General features: G+C 41.5%; 1 protein-coding gene across 2 annotated transcripts in view; it reads left to right on the top strand.

Annotated features, from left to right (window-relative positions):
- Nucleotides 1-442: 442 nt before the first annotated feature.
- Nucleotides 443-20,300, top strand: part of tmem131 (transmembrane protein 131) — a 38,068-nt gene continuing 18,210 nt past the window's right edge. Inside the window, exons 1-26 of one of the 2 annotated variants that reach the window (XM_079506179.1) lie at nucleotides 443-537; nucleotides 645-784; nucleotides 3,785-3,846; nucleotides 4,344-4,384; nucleotides 8,044-8,112; nucleotides 10,898-11,018; nucleotides 12,156-12,272; nucleotides 12,382-12,504; nucleotides 13,307-13,387; nucleotides 13,476-13,626; nucleotides 13,788-13,844; nucleotides 13,947-14,008; nucleotides 14,097-14,205; nucleotides 15,308-15,416; nucleotides 16,038-16,191; nucleotides 16,302-16,472; nucleotides 16,735-16,845; nucleotides 17,254-17,388; nucleotides 17,482-17,586; nucleotides 17,681-17,767; nucleotides 18,484-18,636; nucleotides 18,734-18,809; nucleotides 18,925-19,039; nucleotides 19,198-19,336; nucleotides 19,527-19,636; nucleotides 19,754-19,826. In XM_079506179.1, the coding sequence (XP_079362305.1) occupies nucleotides 655-784; nucleotides 3,785-3,846; nucleotides 4,344-4,384; nucleotides 8,044-8,112; nucleotides 10,898-11,018; nucleotides 12,156-12,272; nucleotides 12,382-12,504; nucleotides 13,307-13,387; nucleotides 13,476-13,626; nucleotides 13,788-13,844; nucleotides 13,947-14,008; nucleotides 14,097-14,205; nucleotides 15,308-15,416; nucleotides 16,038-16,191; nucleotides 16,302-16,472; nucleotides 16,735-16,845; nucleotides 17,254-17,388; nucleotides 17,482-17,586; nucleotides 17,681-17,767; nucleotides 18,484-18,636; nucleotides 18,734-18,809; nucleotides 18,925-19,039; nucleotides 19,198-19,336; nucleotides 19,527-19,636; nucleotides 19,754-19,826 (2,661 nt within the window). In that variant the 5' untranslated portion in view covers nucleotides 443-537; nucleotides 645-654. Of the gene's footprint in view, nucleotides 785-3,784; nucleotides 3,847-4,343; nucleotides 4,385-8,043; nucleotides 8,113-10,897; nucleotides 11,019-12,155; nucleotides 12,273-12,381; nucleotides 12,505-13,306; nucleotides 13,388-13,475; nucleotides 13,627-13,787; nucleotides 13,845-13,946; nucleotides 14,009-14,096; nucleotides 14,206-15,307; nucleotides 15,417-16,037; nucleotides 16,192-16,301; nucleotides 16,473-16,734; nucleotides 16,846-17,253; nucleotides 17,389-17,481; nucleotides 17,587-17,680; nucleotides 17,768-18,483; nucleotides 18,637-18,733; nucleotides 18,810-18,924; nucleotides 19,040-19,197; nucleotides 19,337-19,526; nucleotides 19,637-19,753; nucleotides 19,827-20,300 lie in introns of both variants that reach the window. The other variant, XM_079506178.1, reaches the window with a different exon arrangement.

The following is a 20,300-nucleotide window of genomic DNA, read 5'->3' as shown; positions in this document are numbered from 1 at the left end:
TTATTGCTTCAACTTATTGCTTCAACCTATTGCTTCAACCTATTGCTTCAACTTATTGCTTCAACCTATTGCTTCAACTTATTGCTTCAACCTATTGCCGGCCTTGCCGCACACGCCTGCCCCGCAAGGCCGTGGCAGGCGTAAAGAGTGTCCCTTATTTCAAGATCTCAAAGGTGGCAACCCTACCTCTGGGTTACTTGAGGGCTTCCAATGGAAGGTGATCTGAGAGTGTACAAAAAATGAAACCAGAATGTGCACACAGTTATAATAATACTTATAATATATAATATGGGTTCCCTTCCGGTTTGAGAACAACTGTGTGTAGTGTGCTCTGTGTACAGTCTGTAATAACTGTTCATGTCCTGCCCCTCCGCATCAGCAGATGGCAGTATATCTATGGTATTATACGCACTATCATGCGCCAACAACAAAACTGTAACCGAAGAAGACGGAGCGAAAAAAAGCAGAAGGTAGCCAGCCCTGAGCCAGCCAGCAGCCAGGCCAAACGTCCTCCTCCTCTACTAGCTCACTTCCACTGTGTGTGTCCCACTAGGTTATGATTGACAGAGTCAGCAGAGGTGTTTTATTATTGGCATGCTGTACGCGATAGACCCGCTGCTCCAATATTACTGTGATCTACCCAGGAGCTGCAGCATGGCGGGTCGAGCCCACAAGAGCAGCCTCCAACAGCCGTCAACAACAAGGACAAAAACATCCTCTTACATGGGGATCCTGAGGATAGTATTTATTGCTTTCATCCACGCGTCGCAGGCGAACAAACAAGGTGGGTTCTGGCGCTGGTTAACCCCGTACCACAGGAGACAGGGCAACGTCAAGGTAGTAGGTTAATGTTATGGAGCCTGCAGTGTTTATTTACACTCTCACTTTATCATCCACTGCTAGCCTTTGGTGCTATATAGCTAATACCTTGCTAACCCTCTCCAGTCCACTTCTATTGGTAGCTTAACGGCAACTTATGTATGTGCTGGGCTGGCCGCTGGAATTAACTGGCTCCTGTGAATGGTGCAGAACCGCATATGAAATTGGAATATATCTGAGTTGCTAACAGATCCTGAAGGTTGTCATGTAAAGCAGCATTTGGCTGCGCAGGCTAACGTTAGCTGGTGTTTTAGAGTATCTATCTGAGAGGTGAGGCTGCTAGTTAGCCACAGCAGACCACAGCCAACCAGCAGTAACACTATCTGATGTGTTGGAAGGGAGCTGACAGGTGTGGTTTATAGATTAACTTTATTGTATTTCCTGCAGGGCTGTCACATTGGAAGGAGGTGGTGGTTTACTTGCTGTTCACTGGCTGTTGGATTAATGTAAATGTGGCTGATTGAAATCTAAGGATCTAATCCACAATAAATGATATCATCATCAGTGCTACTTTCCATTGACCATTTGTTTTGTACTTTTGGATTTTACCGTACATGACATGTTGACATTTGGTTACACTACGTTTTTTATAGTGTAGCTAAATGGATTGACATGGGGTTGAGCCACCCTCTCACATCATCCCTTTTAACAGATCAGATACAATATGTGTCAGATGTGTCACTTTAACACGTAGCTCTCAGAGAGTTGTCAGTCTTGTCACCAGATTGTTGTTGGTGTTGGTATTGTTAATCCTGAGAGACCTTTATGGGGTGTTTGGGTTTCAACAGCAGCTGTGCCAGATCTGAGATCTTGCCTTTAGTGACCCCGGCGGCTTATTTTGTAAAGTCACTGAAACTAAATGAAAGGGACACTTGGGTAACGCAGACCTGTCACAACAAGGCAGCGTGGTGGTGGATCTACTTTCTGGCCAACTGCAAGTGCAAACATCTCACGTTCATTAAACGTTCTTGTAGCCCTTCCTGACCTGTACTCTCATAGACACCTATTAGTCAGCTCTATATTAGCCTACACACACCTGTCACAAACCGCTCAGTCAGAAGTAATGACTGGACAAAACTGTCACCAGAGCCCTTCAGTCTTCGTCACTGCTTAGCCCAGGTCAGGCAGGGTGACCTAGGTGAAACATACTATGATGGTACAGTATTATACCTACTGCACAGTATCAGAATTAAACTGAAAGGTCAAAGGGGAAATTGAGTTGAACTCAGCTTGCTGCTGTGTTGGTTAGTCTAGTCTCTTTCCACACAAGTATCCTCGTCTTGTTAAAACAGTTTTTTTGTCCCCCTCCATGATTCTTTAACTCGCATTACTTTCTTATTCCCTTCCTTCTAAGCATAGGTCAGTTCATTACACGCCCAGGTACATTTAAACATGGAGTTTTGTCCCTGAAAGCAGTGAAAGCACCCGTAGGCTTGGCACTGGGAAAATGTAGCATGGTGTGCCATAGATTAATTATGCATGTTATCACAGTTAGTGAAATCGATTGAATAATAATGAATAAGCCATTAAGTATTTCCATTGTGGACATACTAATCAATTACTCTGCCACACTTTAAGAAAAAAAACATCCCTATATATATGTCTCTTGAAATACTCTTCAAATCGAATCGAAATGATTTTGTAATTGTTTGTTTACCATACTGCTAGACTAATTGGGAAGAACCCTGAGGCGCTAATGAGTTTGAGTCTTTATGCTTCTGCTGGTCCGCAATTTCACTTTCACAGTAATATTATTTCGGTAATTATTTCATGTTGACTTCAAGTTCAAGGCTTAATTTCAGTAATAGTTGTCTGTAGATCTAGAGAAAGACACTGAGCCTTTTTCCTTCCCTTCTGAGCTACTCTGAACATTCATGGCATGTGTTTGCTCACAAAGTTGCAACATACTATCATATTCTACTGCATCTCCACCCGTTCTACTATGAAATATGAATCGCTTACTTCAATGGAAAGGATGGCAGGCATTAACCACTTCTTACGCCATATTACTGTACTTCATTGCCAACGAATATCAGATCTACAAGCTCATAATAGGGATGAGCAGATTTTTAGTACAAATTGTTCAAAAATGTGTCACCGTCAACTTGTGAAAATCAGCGTGGTTAGATAACAGTGTGTGCAATACTTGCCTGCAGCTGTTGAGAGGGTTTGTACAGGTCTGAAGATGTATGGAAATGACATAGAGATTTGTGCAGCCGTGAACATTTTTTGGAACACCAGGAAAGTAGTGCTGGGTGATGTGGACAAAATAATTATTTTTGACCAAATACCTCGATATCGATATTGTGAATTTGTGATGATAATGTCATTTTTTTGTCTTATTCTACAAGCTCACAAAACATCACGATAGGATACATACATATGTCTTTATTGTCTTATCACAATATTATGATATCCAAAACCCTAGGCCTAGACGATACTGTGTGTGTATCTCTCTCATATGATGATATCAATATAATGTAAATATATTGCCCAGCCCTACAGGAAAGTATGGGGAAATTATGTTCGGTCCCTCCCTGTATGCATAATCGTACATGATGATGACAGATTGCATCGCACTCTGACTTACTGAAACATTGTTGTGAGAGAGGATTTGCTATGGAAATGAGTCTTGTGTACAGTATCTCATTCAGTGACATGCAAACATTCTGCTCTCCTTGTATTCACTTTAGCTTTATCTACGTGTATTGTTTATTTTTGCCTTCATGGTGATCACAAAAACAGTCTCCCTTTAGCAAAACGTGGGGTTTTCTCTTCAGTAGTCCTCCTAGCTTTATTTTTTCCCTCTACCTAAAAATCACTTCAATGTATGAGCAGCATAATAATAATGACAAGATGAATATTGCGTCTATATCAATTTGTATTTTCTCTCTTATTTTCACAGCATTTATTCAGTCAGACACCATTCTAGAAGTTCTACATTTTGGTGAAGGAAGCCTCTTACAGGTGAGAAACAAGTTTTACATTCTTTTCATAAATGTTTTCCTCCTTTTCATTGCCATTCTCAATCTGTCACTAAAGCAAACATGAATAGGTAAAGTCATTAATTTATAAGCAGGCACACACTGAATTCTTTTCAATTTTCCTACCTAAATTTACCTTTTGTGGGCCTGGGCCATGGCTCAGTGGTCCAGGCACCTTGGCTGGTAATCCAGTCTGGCAGTGTGCCGCAGGTTCGACTCCCGATCCCGACGGCCTTTACTGCATGTCTTCCCCCCATCTCTCTCCCCATTTCCTGTCAGCCTACTGTCTGTCCCTCCATAAAAAAAATATAAAATAAAGGCGAAGGCTTTGTGTATAAATTAGAACATGGCTAATTGAACTCTCCTATACACACCTGGGCAACGTTTGTAATGTATATGTAGTGATTTTGGATGTGAGAAATGATTGTCAGATATGTATAGCTTGTTTGTTACAGTTTGTCCCTACATTTCTGTTTACAGGCAGAGTCTGACATTGATTTCAGTTTATATCATCAAAAAAGGTAAGTGTTTATTTTGCCTCCAGAGTTGAACATGAAACTATTTGTAAAACATTTGTGTTAATGCCATTATGAAATGAGATGTGATCATGAGACATTCAGACGCTAGCAACAAGAACGACAAACAAAGATTAGATGGGAGTGACGCCTATTTGGTTACATGCAAGTGTACATGCAGGTTTAGCCTGGCAGCTTTTACATAAGCCAAGTTGCATGAATCAAAACAGGCATGAAGGCAGGCGTCCATTCCACTTGTCATATCGATGTGATTATAAAGATTGGAGTTTAATTGGATTACATAACTGTGTCTGGCCTTGGCCTTGAAATGGTTGTCTTGCGGCTGTATGTACTGTATCATCCCTTTACATTACTTGGGTTTGTATTGCTGACTGAGAGAGTACAGTAGGCAATCCTAGTAGCTGTGGGTTTTTCTCCTTTTTTTTCCTCTTTGCTTGCTTCAAAAAGATGTGAAGCGTGTGAAGTTGAGGCCTTGTCTACCCTTCTGTCCCTGGGTTAGTCATACCTTACTCGGGATGAAGATCGATTAAATCATGTTAAACTCAAGTCTCGAAACAGACACATCTTCCATCTTGAACATTATTGGACAACTTGATCAATGTGATACTCTCCCCGCCTCCATCCATCACAGAGTAGAGAAACATTATTTCCTCACAGTTGAATACTAGTACTTACACTTCAGACGCCCTCTAACTCAAATTAGTAAATATCAGTTTTATTTTTGGGGAAAAATGTAAAGTCCTATAAATATCTGGGTTTCTTTGTTGATGAGCATATGAGCTTTGTTCATGGTTCCACAGTCCTCTGGGTCTGCAGGCAGAGCCTTAAGGAGTAATGAATTCATTCATTCATTCAGTACTAGCAATAGTTGCAGGCAGGTGTCGCACACAGAAAATACTAGATGATCTGAAAGCTCGCAACGTGTTGTGAGCTTGTAGATTGGCTATTTTTCAGTGCGCGACACCCACATAATAGTATAACTCAGGCTATTTTACAGTGATTCCTTCAGAAGGCCACCTATAGCTGTGAAGGGAGGAGCATTTTACAGCACCCTTCATGATGCCTCCCACTCATATTTTCTTAACCAATAAAACCTTGAAACAGCCCAAGTGTCTTCCTGTGATTGGCTGAACTGAGCTGTTGCTTTCTTTTCTTTTGCATGCCAAAGCCCAAGGGGGGGGAGAATTACTTTAGCGTCAATCTTTTCCAGATTGCCAGAAAGACTAGAAATCAGTTTTGCGGTTTGCTAGAACAATTCACAACAGGGACATCCTATAGACTTGCATGTCTTGTCCACTTATTTATTTATTTTACAGTATGAGCGTCTTTCTGTGTCAGGAGGACTTGCACACGGCGTGCAGATAAACTATTCTCACTGCCTATTGTTTGTAGGACAGTGCAGAACGTCCCTGCCCATTTTGTACGTACAGTACACGGGGGTTATCTTACACATTCACAACGCAGCCCAGGGCGGAGGCCTCCTTGCTGCTTCTTTCTGTGTCGCTTTCAGAGCTTCTCTAAAAAAAACAGCTTCCCTTTCTGTAACCGATGAGCAACTTTTGCCAAACGTGCCTAGTAGTCATGGTGGGGAGGGGGGGGGGGGAGGTTATTGAGTGTATACTGGAAGTTGGCAGTGTTCCTCTCTCAGTGGTTGAGCGCTCTTTCTCTTTCCTTGAAGAAGTGAAACGTCCCCTTATGTCTAATCATGAGCTTCTTCTTTGTCGTTATTCTCTCAGTTTTTGTGTAGGTTTCATTCAGCACACTAAGCACTTCCTGAGGAGGTAGAACATTTAAAACTTTGCCTACAGTAGCCTCGAGCGCAGGTCACAGCTGCCGGCTGGGTTTGTCTGCTATGTCAGTACGTGGTCTCCCTTCTTCGTGTGCTGACAGGCTCCCCCCGTCGTGGAATATTGTGCGATATTCCGTTCCCAGCTGAAGGTCAGCCTGACACTGGATAGACCACGCAGACATGCAGGTCTGAGGCCAAAAGGCTGAACCTCCCATGACCTTCTGCTCCTGTTACGCACTGGACAGTCCCCCCCCCCCCCCCCCCCCCCCACACACACACACATACTTTCTTGTCCAAATACACCCGGTCCCGAGCTTCCTGGTGGAGCCAACCTCATAGTCAAATGTTTAGGGTGTGCGCATACCACACTACATGCACATATTGCCCTGATTAGCGAATCTCTGGTTGGCTTTGCAGGTGGCCAGACCATTCGCTATTTCGCTGTCATTCCCTTACTGTCTCTATGCATTTCTTCTCTCTCTCTCCACTGAAACTGTCAATTAAACGCTTAATTAATCGTATATACTTTGTTGTAGGAGTCGGACACATTGTGACAACTGCTGATCTACTAACTCACAACACGTTGTGAGCTAGTAGGTCTGCAATAATATTATAAATATTATGATTTATGTCAATTATGTACATTTGCCCAAAATAGGGATGCCTGCCAAGTAGTAAAAAGTGAAATAAATAAATACATAAATAAGATGAAGCTTCGAGAATTGGCTTCGGCAGTAGATTTTTCAGAGAGTTGCGGACAGACTGTAAACGATAAGATGAACCAGATAAAAATGAATGACTAATTACTTGGTCAGCATAGAGACTGCTGGCAGCTGGGCACCCACGACTGTGGGGTGTTGGCAGTCATTGTGAAGCTGTCATGCATGGGAGGGTCTCTGTGTGGATTATTATCAGCCCCCAGGAGATGAAATCCACCCCAGCTCCAGCTAGTAGAGCTCTCTCAGAGGAGTGTGCTATTGTCATTGACACTGTATTGTCTCTACACACTACCTGGTAGATTCTATGTGGTGTTTGTAATTAATAATTAGGGGATTTCCCTTGGCTGCCAGTACATCAGCTTGGGTACTCATTTAGCCAGTAATGTGGGAAGAATATTTAATTTTTAACAAGATTTAATTTACAATAGCCTACTAGTTAATAGAGGGACTCTTTCACAATTGCATTTAATCCTGTGAGTGCTGAGTCAAATCAACACATCACAGTTGACTAACTACCAACCTAAATCATCACATGACTTGAATTTGGCTTGTCCCATTATCCTACGTCACTCTAAAATGTATTTTCTTTTGCGGGAGGTTTAAGATGACGCTACATACAGAGTTTTGCGTTATGATCACCTCAGCTTTTAGCTTTGCCCCAAAGATGATCCATTCACTTCCCTGTGAGGAGGGGCCTATCCTATTGTTAGGATACACCTGTTGTCAAGCAGGTTTGGTGAGCTGTAACCCATCGCTTAAGCCCTGAGCTCACACCTGTGAAACCTCAGCATTGTTTTGGCTTGCCTACATGTGATGGAGAAACTCTAACCTTTTAGGACCCTTTTCTAGTCCGAGTCTGACGAGGAGAGAGGCGTCTTCTCCCCGAATTCCCTCTCCATCCCTCTTGAATCTATGGAGTTTTATCGAGGTTTTCCACGTGGAAGCTGCCTTCCACCGATGGGAGCAGTGCTCCATGTCCATAGCATTAATCCATCAGAGGAACTAGTAGCTACGGGTCATTCTGCTTGACATCACATTTTGAGCGTTTGTATCCATTTTTGGGGGACTTTCACACACATGGATACTATTCTGTTTAACCTGCTGTTGCTCCTATCATGTCTTCCGCTTGCCTGCAGTGTGTCCCCGCACCGTGGGAACTGTCGACCTATACGATTTGAACCTCCAATGCTGGACTTCCACGAACAGTGAGTTGTGTGTGTGTGGGTGTGTGTGTGTGTGTGTGTTGTCTCTTCATAATCTGTTTTCATTATGTGTACCGTGTCAATATGACACAATTCAAGCCAAGTAACAATGACTGCATTAATTTAAAAGCTATTATTAATATAACTGTTCCATTTCACGCTACACATCTTGTCTAAGAGGACCACAATTGTGCCATATAAGCTCACAGACTGGACCTCTTAATGAGTCAGTCAGCCAATCAATCAAACAAACAAAAAACAACTACGACAAATACAAAAATAAAGACGGACAGAATCCATAGGTTACAGGTACAGGTGTGTGTGGGAACTATTCCTGAACCATTTCCATCGTATGGTGCTGCATTCCAGCATTATACGATGTGAGGAATTGATATTGAAAGCATGATGATGTGAACTGCTACTAGTGCCAATCCAAAAGGATTGTTTAACACGTCATGGTATGCTCTCATCTTTTAAACAAGATACCTTTTTAAACCACACGGACAACACCCAGGTACTGTACACTGGACACATTCACTAGATCACATTCCACGTTGACAATGGGTGCAGCACCCATGTGGCGTGACCCAGCCTCAGGTGTTGCCTTGCCACCATACAGTAAAAAAGCCAACAACATGCAGTGATTCAGTTGACCCAGCCTCAGGTGTTGCCTTGCCACCGTACAGTAAAAAAGCCAACAACATGCAGTGATTCAGTATCGCTGAGAAGGGCTGCTCGGCTTGTATGTTTTAGTTTACCATTTATTGTCATTCCAAAAATTGCAATTGATGATTTAATTGTGTTTTGGACATTGATATTGGAACTTATATATATTTTTTTAATATTATAGATAAAAAATCACACCCGTGTGAACTGAGTGGTGCAGTGACGTCACACACTAACCATAGCAACCATGCTCACCCGTACGTGGCCACAGGTACACGGGTACACGTACAGGTATACGGGTACAGACATAACTTATATATATTTTTTAATATTATAGATAAAAAATCACACCCGTGTGAACTGAGTGGTGCAGTGACGTCACACACTAACCATAGCAACCATGCTCACCCGTACGTGGCCCCAGGTACAGGTACACGGGTACACGTACAGGTACACGGGTACAGGTACACGGGTACAGACAAAGCTGGTTGTTGGAGTGGTTTGCACCACTCAAAAATACATTCATGTTTTCCCTTTTTAGACTTTGTAAACAAAAATGGCAGAATAGATATGACAAATACCATAAATATACAAAAATATACGGTTGTCTAAACTTGTCTGCACCTGAGGAACATATTTAAGATGTTGCCATCAGGCCGAGAGGACCTCACTAATCAGTTTACATTTCTACAAAAAGTTACTGTTAATAAAAGTTCTATATAAAGTTTATTACTGTATATTATGTTATATTCAAAGCCTATTACTGAAATGTACCAAGAAATGACTGACAATGACGATAAATCAAAATAATGTACTATTACAAAAACAAACCATACTTAATAACCTAATAACCAATAATCAATGGACAAACTATGGATGCCAGTGGTTAAAAGAGAGTGGAAAACAACATGGAAATGATGATGAAATAAATATGCCATACAGCTGTCTTTATGGCGTGGCTCTGCAATAGGCTAGCCGTCTGTGAGTGTGTGTCTTTGTATGTGTCTGTGTGTGTGTGTGTGTGTGTCTGTGTGTGTGTGTGTGTGTGTGTGTGTGTGTGTGTGTGTGTGTGTGTGTGTGTGTGTGTGTGTGTGTGTGTGTGTGTGTGTGTGTGTGTGTGTGTGTGTGTGTGTGTGTGTGTGTGTGTGTGTGTGTGGGGGTGTCTGGGTGTCCGGCACTAATCCCACAAAGCGCTGGACCGATCAATGCCAAACTTTGTACTATGCACACTTGCCAGTAGGCCACAGAAGTACCACGATAATTTATTTATGCTTTTCACGTTTCTGAACTTGAAATATTTAAAGGGGCACCCCACTCATTTTCAACATTTTACTATGTCATTAATATACCTTAGAGCTGTTGTGTGGAAATAATAAAAAAAGAGTCCCCCCATTTCCCAGAACTGGAGGTCTGAAAAAAATCATTAACATGGTGAAACACATCTTTATTCATCATGTTAATGTTTTTTTTAATGGCGTCAAATTTGGCATGATTCGTCATAGATATATCATAAAACGACTTGTGTCGACTGTGAAGTCATCCGAATCAAGGGTTCTCCAGTCATAGACATCACAGGCTGGTCAGTGGATACATAAAGTTCGAGATCCACTTTGGAGCCAGGCCGTTCCTATTTGGATCCTGAGATCCACATGATTTGATTTTCATTCAGATGAATGGAAACAGTTCTAAACAGTTGGTGAATTATGTTAACAGTGATCAAGTATGACTGAGAAAGGCTGACCTCAAACCAATACTCGCACCCCACCATCTCCATGTGAACTCGCCCAGCTGTCTCTGCCTGGGAGTTCCTGTCCTTCTTTCTCAGTAAACAGTCGCCTTATCAGACACACTTGCTTGAATTGGCATGTTACCTTGAGAGATTTTGATGAATAGTAAGAACCAAACAATGAACATTCCCATGATGCAAGAGGACATGGCGTAAGGAAACATTTGTGACCTTAAACAGCAGTTGGGCTCGTCAGCGTAGAGCAGACGTTTTGTCTCATTTGCATCGTCCCCGTTTCCCTCCCATTAAAAAAACACTATAAATATAAGACTTTTAAGCCTATCTAGGTGTACAGTATGTTGACTTGAATTTAATATTTTATTTCTTCCTCTACAGGCCTGTTGGAATGCCAAAAATGGAGAAAGTTTATTTACATAATCCTAGCTCGGAAGAAATTAGTTTGATATCAATATCAGCAACAACATCACATTTTCACGCATCCTTTTTCCAGAATAGGGTAAGTAGCTATCAATGAATACACTAATTATCACTGATTCACAAACCACACAGCATTTTAATTTAAATTTGTTCAATGAAAATGTTCAACATCCATGTGATTTTCCAGATTCAGATCTTGGAATATAACAGGAAGTTGACATTTTGTAATTTAAAGAAATGTAGTGTTGAGTTTTGTATTGTGAAACATTGTCAGAATTCACTTTGTTTGCATGCATTTGTTGTCTGTTGTTTCTGTTTCGTGTCAATGGGGAAGCTATTTTGAATTATCATTTATTAAACAACGCCATAACTATTGAAGAAATCTCACCAATATTTGGAGTTACATCATGGCAAGGTACAACCCAGGCCAACGTGTCCTTTTGCTTTAAAACCTGCTAGTTAAAAGCATACTTGAGCCGTTTATGTGAACTGTAATAAATTAAACTCATAACACCTGTTCCAGACTCAAAGCGGATAGCATGTAGGAGGGTTGGCCTGGCCTTACTTCATCCATGATGTAGCTTCCCTGTACTTCCCTGCACTGTGACCTCCCATTCGGGTTGTTCACTTAAGGAGCACTCCAAATTTGGATTTCCTCCTGGGTTATTACACTTGTGTTAAAAATAGGCCAATGTCTTAAATCATAGTGATCACTTGAACACACTTGGTCTCAGGCCTGGGAGATCATGTTGCATACTGTAGTGTGGTGTGTTACATTACAAGATTTCAATTATTATTGAGCCTATACGAGTATTAGAACTTAGAAGCCTTACAAAGCCTTGTTTTGATTTGCTACTTTTTTTATTGTGTGTGTGTGTGTGTGTGTGTGTGTGTGTGTGTGTGTGTGTGTGTGTGTGTGTGTGTGTGTGTGTGTGTGTGTGTGTGTGTGTGTGTGTGTGTGTGTGTGTGTGTGTGTGTGTGTGTGTGTGTGTGTGTGTGTGTGTGTGTGTGTGTGTGTGTGTGTGTGTGTGTGTGTGTGTGTGTGTGTGTGTGTGTGTGTGTGTGTGTGTGTGTGTGTAAATTCCTTCTGTCTGGTATGATGTAATAATAATAAGTTGAATTTATATAGCACCTTTCAAGAAACCCAAGGACGCTTTACAATACAGGAAAAAAGATGTACCAACACTTTGCATTTTTGTCTCTTTTCTTCCAACAGATAATTCCACCTGGGGGAAACACATCATTTGATGTTGTGTTTCTCGGCCGCGTAGTGGGGAATGTAGAAAATACATTATTTATTAATACGTCGCATCATGGACTGTTTACATACCAGGTAGATGCCAAAACATTATCTTCCTGAGTCTCCTGTCTTGTGTTAAATGTGTAGTGCCAGCAACATGTGACTGGTGCGCTACTATCGTGTTCCCATCTCTGCCCTGCAGGTTTTTGGGGTTGGCATCCCGAACCCTTACAGACTACGGCCCTTCATAGGGGCCAGGGTCCCAGTAAACAGCAGCTTCTCCCCTTTAATAAACATTCACAACCCGCACAGCGAGCCTCTGCAGGTAAACAGCCATCAACAACAACAGCACTCGATGTCACTGGTCATCAATCTTGAGCTTGTTTGATTAAAGTCTGTGAAAATAGATTTACGCCAGGTGAATATTTCATATCGTCACTGTCGGGCATACATTTCTATGTCCATATTTCATTGTCTTGTTTTTTTTTCTTCATTAAATGAAGGCCCTACTTTATACATATGACAGTGTCGCACAATAGTAGTGGAAATAGCTGATGTACAAGCGTGAATGTGTTTGAGCTTGTAGACCTGCTATTTTTTACCTGTTTTTCTGCATTTTTTTTCTATTTGAAAATGTTTTAAAATATTTGAAACATTTTGCCTGTAATGACATTCCCAAAATCGTGAGGTTGAAAGTGGTGAAGTCTGTCTGTGAGTTTTATAAATATTTATTGTTTAACCAATGAAAAGTATTACGACTTGACGACTTTTTTCTAAAGGCCCACAGAGCCAAGGACGACTTTTTCGGGTTTTTAGTTTTTACACTTAGTTCTTTGCTAATTCCCTGTTCGAGTCCCAATGATTCCAAGGAAATCACGTGGTCGCTAAAACCCGCATCCCGTCCACTTCCATGTTAGAGAATTTTCTAGAATATCTCTCCAGTCGTGGCCACCATTTAATTTTCAATGGACCCTTAAAGTTAGAACTACACTGGATCCATTCGAACACAGGTTATTTTTTCCATTTACTGAAAAAGTAATGATTCTGGAAATGCAAGGTTTCAACTCGACACCAACAATATGTTTTCTTAACTTTCTTTTCTTTTTCTTTTTTCTTCTTACTGCCAGGTTGTGGAGATGTATTCTAGTGGTGGGGATTTACATCTAGAGCTGCCCACAGGTCAACAAGGAGGCACTGGCAAATTATGGGTTAGTTCCAGCTTACAAAAAGACATCTACTTCATGGCACAGCTGTGAGAATTGAGTCAGTTCAACCCTGCTGATTTTGCCTTTGCAGGAAATCCCCCCATTTGAGACAAAGGGGGTGATGAGAGCCAGCTTCTCGTCCAGAGATGTAGACAACCACACAGCTTTCATCAGGATTAAAACCAGTGCCCCCGATGAGGACCAGTTCATCATCCTCCCTGTCGAAGTGGAGGTCACTTCAGGTCTGTCGCCTCATCCTACTACACTATAAAATTCTCCTCCATCCAGTAGTGCAATGCCCATGGCTGCCGTTACGAATGCATGGCCTACATTTTGGTGGCAATACAATAAGTTGTATGAAACCTAACTCTTCTTGTTTTGTCTACTTGCTCCCTCTATACAGCCCCTGGCATATATTCATCAACAGAGATGCTCGACTTTGGTACGCTTCGGTCACAAGGTATGGAATACAGCAATGCGTATGGCATTTTGGAAAAAGAGTCATGAGTTTTTCTTATTCTTGACAATTTCTCTCTCTCTCTCTCTCTCTGTTTATAACCAGATCGACCAAAGCAGTTAAATTTACATCTTTTAAACTCGGGAACAAAAGACGTTCCCATCACAGTGAGTGTCCTGGTGCTTCTTCAGTTCATATTATAAGCAAACTCAACCACCTACCAGTGAATAAAGAGTTTGTGTTTATGCTTTCCAGAGTGTACGGGCGACCCCATCAAATGAAGCGGTCACAATAGATTTTAAGGCGATAACGCTAAAAGCTGGTGAAAGTAGATATACCAAAGTCGCAAGTATTAGTTTTGATGGTAAGTTTTTTTATCAAGCCTTTCAGTGTTGTTATTGATGTAATACTACTACTACTACTAATTATAATAACGATGAAGTCCTCAAATAGTACTTAACCATGAGATAAAAACTGTTTCTTAGAATCTGTCTTTTGTCAATTTGTTTAAAACAGTTGCTAGAAAATAACATTAGACAAGGAATATACTCAAATTCATAATGATGCTATTGAGTTTGACCTCTTCTGCATTGCTTCTTGTCCACTTAAAGACTAACCTGTTAACTTTGATTGATTGAAAATTGTATTAACAGTTTGCAGAATTACAGTACATTTCAAGCACAAACTCAATACAATACTCAATACTAATACTATAGAGCATATTATGAGACATACAATTACAAAGTGGCATTGCCCTACACTGCACTGTTCAACATGAAACACTATCACGTCTCACTGAGTGACCTCTAGGACAATAACTGCTAATCCATTCCTAGATTTAGCAGTGACCACAATTTAGCAGTGACCATTTCTAGATTATGTGATAGTTCAAATATTATGCTCAGTTGGCACAGCAGTATTCTGCTTGAGAAGTGTTGCCTAAAAACCCGATTCAGCCTGACTCCAAATTTCCCATTTTATAAAGTATAACAACTCTTACAACAACTCGTGTGCACAATTGACTCTCTGTATGAATGTTTTGACAACCGTAAGAGCAAACTAGAGTCACACTGGCTGTAAATGTTCATTTCGGGTCAGATGTAGTGCTTTTTTCCCTCACAAAATCCCAAATGGGCCCTCAAATGTGATCAAAGGTTTATAGCCAGCAATGCATTATTGACCAACTGTGTGCTGACCAGGGTCCCCCAGGGGCCAGGACCTGAAATTGGTCTCCTTGTTTTTTTCCCCCTATACCAAAGTTCTTTGCAGAAAATTGCTGATCTACAAGTTTACATGTCTCGTTACGATGTGTACATAGATCGTCTATTTTTGCTGAATGTTCACCTATTATGACATGCCCAGAATAGAGACACTATGGTTCATGTGATTGCGTTTCTTCTTGTAGAGCTCTTGTGTCTTCCTGCACTGTACTTGTGTTTCTAATCTTTTCACTCTTCTTGTTTCAGCTTCAAAAGCAAGAAGACCATATCAGTTTTCTGGAAAAATAACAGTAAAAGCAAAAGAAAAAAGTTACTCTAAACTTGAAATCCCCTATCAAGCAGAGGTTTTAGAAGGGTATGTATACATGTTTAATATTAATAACAGTATAGGGACAATGTGTTAATGACTGGGAGAACAGGGATCAACCCGGAATCTATCTACGCCATGGGTTTTGCATAAATTATGAAAGTAAGCTGTATAGCAAAGGCTTATGACATTGCACTTTTTTCCCAACGAGACGATCTCCAGAAATCAACTTTTGTACAATTTCTGAACCACACACAATTAATATAAGTAAGAGAAGAACACAGGCCTACAACGGGCCCTTCTAAATGAATTATTAATTGTTAGGACATTTCCCTGTACTGTACTGTTCTGTGTCTTGTCTTTTTCTGGTGGCTCCTAGTCTGGGTCCGTAATATTAACGGATGTGATAAATTATGTCATAGTCTAGAACAAAATGTGAAACTCTCTTAGGCTTTGTATAACTACAGAGCTTATTTTCAGCATAAATCAAATTCCATACGCATACGGTAATAAAAAGCAATGGAAATGGAACCGATAGAGAACTCACTAATGGGTTTTAGTACCACAAACTGGACGCAGCTCAACAGAGAGACTTCAGTTATGAATGCAGTATTTCACATCTCTGCATCATAGTGCCTGACATTGATGTGGTCTCTCTCCTCATGTTAGCTACCTGGGCTTCGACCACACAGCCACCCTGTTCCACATCAGAGACAGTCCCGTAGACCCTGTGGACAGACCCATCTTCCTCACCAACACCTTCAACTTCGCTATTCGAATCCACAATGTCTCTCTGCCCGAAGAGGCCAAGACCATGTTTAACGTGAGTGCCGCCCCAGCATGGGGTTCATGGGGTCAAGCTGACATAAACATACTTTCTGAACGTACGTATAGATGTCAGATTTTTTACAGATGTTTGTGATTTGGTTTCAGGTGCAGAACTTCAGTGCCCCCATCCTCATACCACCACACGAGTCGCGATACATCTTCTCCCTCCTCTTCCGGCCGGTTCGGCCCTCCATTCACATAGACGGCAATATCCTGCTCATCACAAACGCCTCAAAGTTCCACCTGCCAGTCCGGGCTTACACAGGCTTCTTAGAGGTTAGCACTGGGAAAGAACATCATGTGACATTGTCTGAAATTGTACATGCATAGACGGAATAATGCATTAAAAACATTCCATACCCTATGGTAGTATATTATGATGTTATTTTGTACATCAAAGGTTATCCGTTTGACTTATTTTGGTAATTTATTTTTATTGCACGAATTGAGTTTTTTATGTTAATTTGTGTGTCTAAGGTATCTGTCTACATGTTATTTTTGAATGCTTGTTTGAAATGTTTGTTTCTGCTATGAATAGACCCTGGTCCTGTCGCCCAGTCTGCGGGAGAACATGCTGGACTTTGGAGTGCGCAGTGCTACAGACACCAGCAGCATCACATTAGTGGTGATCAACAGTAATCCCATAGAGGTGAGGGTGGAGCACAGACACCACACACTACAGACAATTGAAGAGATTTTGGTCACTAAAACGTGTCTCTGCCTTGTGGTACAGCCACATGCACATTGTGAGTCCAGAGGACTCAGAAGACCAGAGTTTGAATCCGACTACCTTCATATCTCACGTCTTCCCTCTATCTGTTTCCTGTTGCTCTACACTCTTTTCTAAATAAAGCATTAAAGGCCAAAATAATTGTAGTCTTAAGTATCACGTTGCTGGTACAAACCTATAAGATCTTCAATACATACATAAGATCTCACTACAGTGAGAGAGGTCATTAATCTTTCCAAGTACAGTCAAGGAAAGCAACCTGGATGTGAATATCAACTCACAACTATCCGTATCTCTTCTATACTAAAGCACTTCCTTTTCTTTCAGCTGGAGATCAAGTCATGGATGGTGACAGGAGACAGTCTGTCCATGGAACTCCTCAAAACCGAGAAAGGCAATAGGACAGCAGCTCTCAGTCGCATCCGAGAACTGCACAACAGTTCAACCTCCCATCATAAAACAGTAAGAGCTTCTTCTCCATTCAGAAACCAGTATCTACAACAAGCCTACCTAACCTAGCTACCTAACGAAAGCATACATTTGTTTTGCATATAGGTAATATTAGCCTCTGGCTACTACGCAGCATTCAGAGTGACTCTGGTGGCCAAGGCACTGGAGGGCACATATGATGGAGCCGTTCACCTTACCACAGACTATGAGGTAGGTGGTCTGTGAAGTTCAGCCAGAGAACATGGAATGTTTTTCTTCATTCAGTTTACCCTTTTTCTGACTGACTATTCCTTCTCCCCCTCAGATATTAACTATCCCAGTAAAAGCTCTGATAGCAGTGGGAACATTAAACAGCTCTCCCAAATCCATTATTCTACCACCGTCATTTCCAGTAAGTATCATCTGCTGATCTGTTCGGGAAAGTCACTGTACAAGAGTTAAACACTACATTTTTTCTTTGATGCAAATAAAGGTGCTACATGAAAACTAGAAAATTGTCCAATTGTCAATGAAGTGAGGGTTATCTCAAAAGTGCATAACATTGTTTTGGACCTTTAAACCTTTGCATTGGGTGTTCCAGATGCTTCCATTAGGGTGGATATTTAGTATTCCCAAAATGGCACTGATAGATGCATATTGTTATTTGTTACATCTGCTCTTGGAATCATAAGCACAGATATCATCATGGTTCTTTTATCATTGTAATATATGACTTATTGAAACAGTGTAGTAGGTCATATGGATCTTGTGTTGTAATGTGTTGTGTGTGATGCATTATTATACAATATGTATTGGATTGTACTCATTTCTGTAAAAAATAAATTGGACTAAAGTCAATCTACTGTACAAGCTCACAACATGCTTGTAGATTGGCAAGCCTATGTTGACATGCCCAAAATAGGGGTGCCAGGTTGAAAGTGGTGAAGGATCCACTCATTTCTTTCTGTTTTGATAAGTGCAAGGTTTCACACCAGCAGCTTGCAGATGGTTAGATGTAATCTGAGGCAACCAAACATTCTCCTACACAAGCTCTTCCCTGTACCCTGTAGACACGTTAACAGAGACGTGTACCTTTGACGCGCCTGCTTGTGTGTTCTCTGTCCTCAGGGGAAAATTGTTCACCAGAGCTTCAGTGTACAGAGCTCTTTCACACAGAGAGTCAGGCTCCAGCAGATCCGCTCTCTGACTGAAGATGTGCGCTTCTACTATAAGCGACTCCGCAACAACAAGGACGAGCTGGAGCCCCGACGTAAAACTAAGGTGTGCACCCTCCCCCGTCTCTCAACGGTTTGAGACTGTGGTTCTTACACACACAAATGTATACATTGATTATGACCAAATCGTTTCTCTTGTACAGGTAGCAAATATTTATTTTGATGCCAGCTTGCAGTGTGGTGACCACTGCTACGTGGGATTGCCGTTTGTCCTTAAATGTGAGTGTTCCCCCTGACTAGACTACTAGATATTGAGACATTCCAGTCCCTCCAAACGATCAACAACCATGCACATCTTTTGCTTATTTTAATTTTAAAATGTTTGCTTCCTCAGTGGAGACCAAGCCACATGGCCTGGCATTGCAGGAGGATATCTGGGATGCTGATGTCGATCTGCACCAGAAACTCCTCAGACGATGGCAAGAGCTGAAAGAGCGCTCCGGCCATGAGTGAGTCATATGATTCCCAAGGAGACTGTCTGTGTGCACGCTTTATCACATTTTACAGTTGCTTGACTTTCTTTTACATCTTTTCCCCTTCTTCTTCCACAAGTGGTGTTCTATTTTTTTTTTAAAACGTCATGGGATTCTCTCTATTTATACCATAGAATGGAAGCCATCTTTGAAGTGAACACAGATCTTCAAAAAAATGTGCAGGCTAAAGTGAGGGCGCAGCTGACTTGGCCATCACTGGTGAAGTCTTCACAACAAATTATGTTCCCCTTAACCAACACAAACGGCTCCTCTGTGAGTAGAAACAGTCTGCCCCTTATTCACACTCTCTCTCTAACATGTGCACGGGTGTACACACACACACGCGCGCGCACACACACACACACACACACACACACACACTGCACAGCTTCAGATACAAAGCAAAGATGTTTGAAGTAGTGTATTTCAGAATGAGATGAGACTAATGTCTGTGATTTTGTAGGATGAGGAGGTGGTTCTGGAGAATCCTGCTGATGTCCCCGTCTTTGTCCAGGTTCTCCCCCTGGCTCTGTTACCAAACCCCTCTGTATTTTCTGGGAAACTAGCCGATAGGTAGGACCCCCTTCCTCCCCTAAACAACCATTACTGTAGTAATGCATAATGCATTTTTTAAAGTTCACTGGAAATAAATAAAGTGAATGGTGTAATTGACGTGACTTTATCTTCCAGGCTGCCTTTTGGAAATCTGTCCAACATCAACATTGACACAGACACCCTGGAATTCCAGGTCCACAGAAATCAAGTGAGTACGACAGGAACAAACAATATCGCTGTTCACTCAAACTGATACATGACACACAGGTTGGGTCCCTCCGCCCGTAATTGAGCCGGCACGTGTAAGTTGTCTCCCTGTAATGCAATCTAACCCATCTTACATCTGACAAAGGTTGAGACCCCCACACGTCACTCATGTGTGCACACACACACACACACACACACACACACACACACACACACACATTTTAATTATTTATTTATGTCCACATAAGAGATACAATACAAGGACACAAATATTTACAAGGTGCTGTACAGAGTGCAATCAGCAAATCCCGGACAAATACCCACACACCCTTCAGGGGTACAAGTAACAGCGTCTTCGCCATATTTGGCGGCTACCGATAGTGGAAGAGATTGCACAGAATTTCGCTGTTTGATGAATAGTGAAAATAGCCAATCTACAAGCTTTTTTTGTAATGTGTGTGTGTGTGTGTGTGTG

The sequence above is a fragment of the Electrona antarctica genome (genome assembly GCF_951216825.1).
Source record: "Electrona antarctica genome assembly, chromosome: 7".
NCBI classification, from domain to species: domain Eukaryota; kingdom Metazoa; phylum Chordata; class Actinopteri; order Myctophiformes; family Myctophidae; genus Electrona; species Electrona antarctica.
This window is presented reverse-complemented; position numbering and strand designations above follow the sequence as displayed.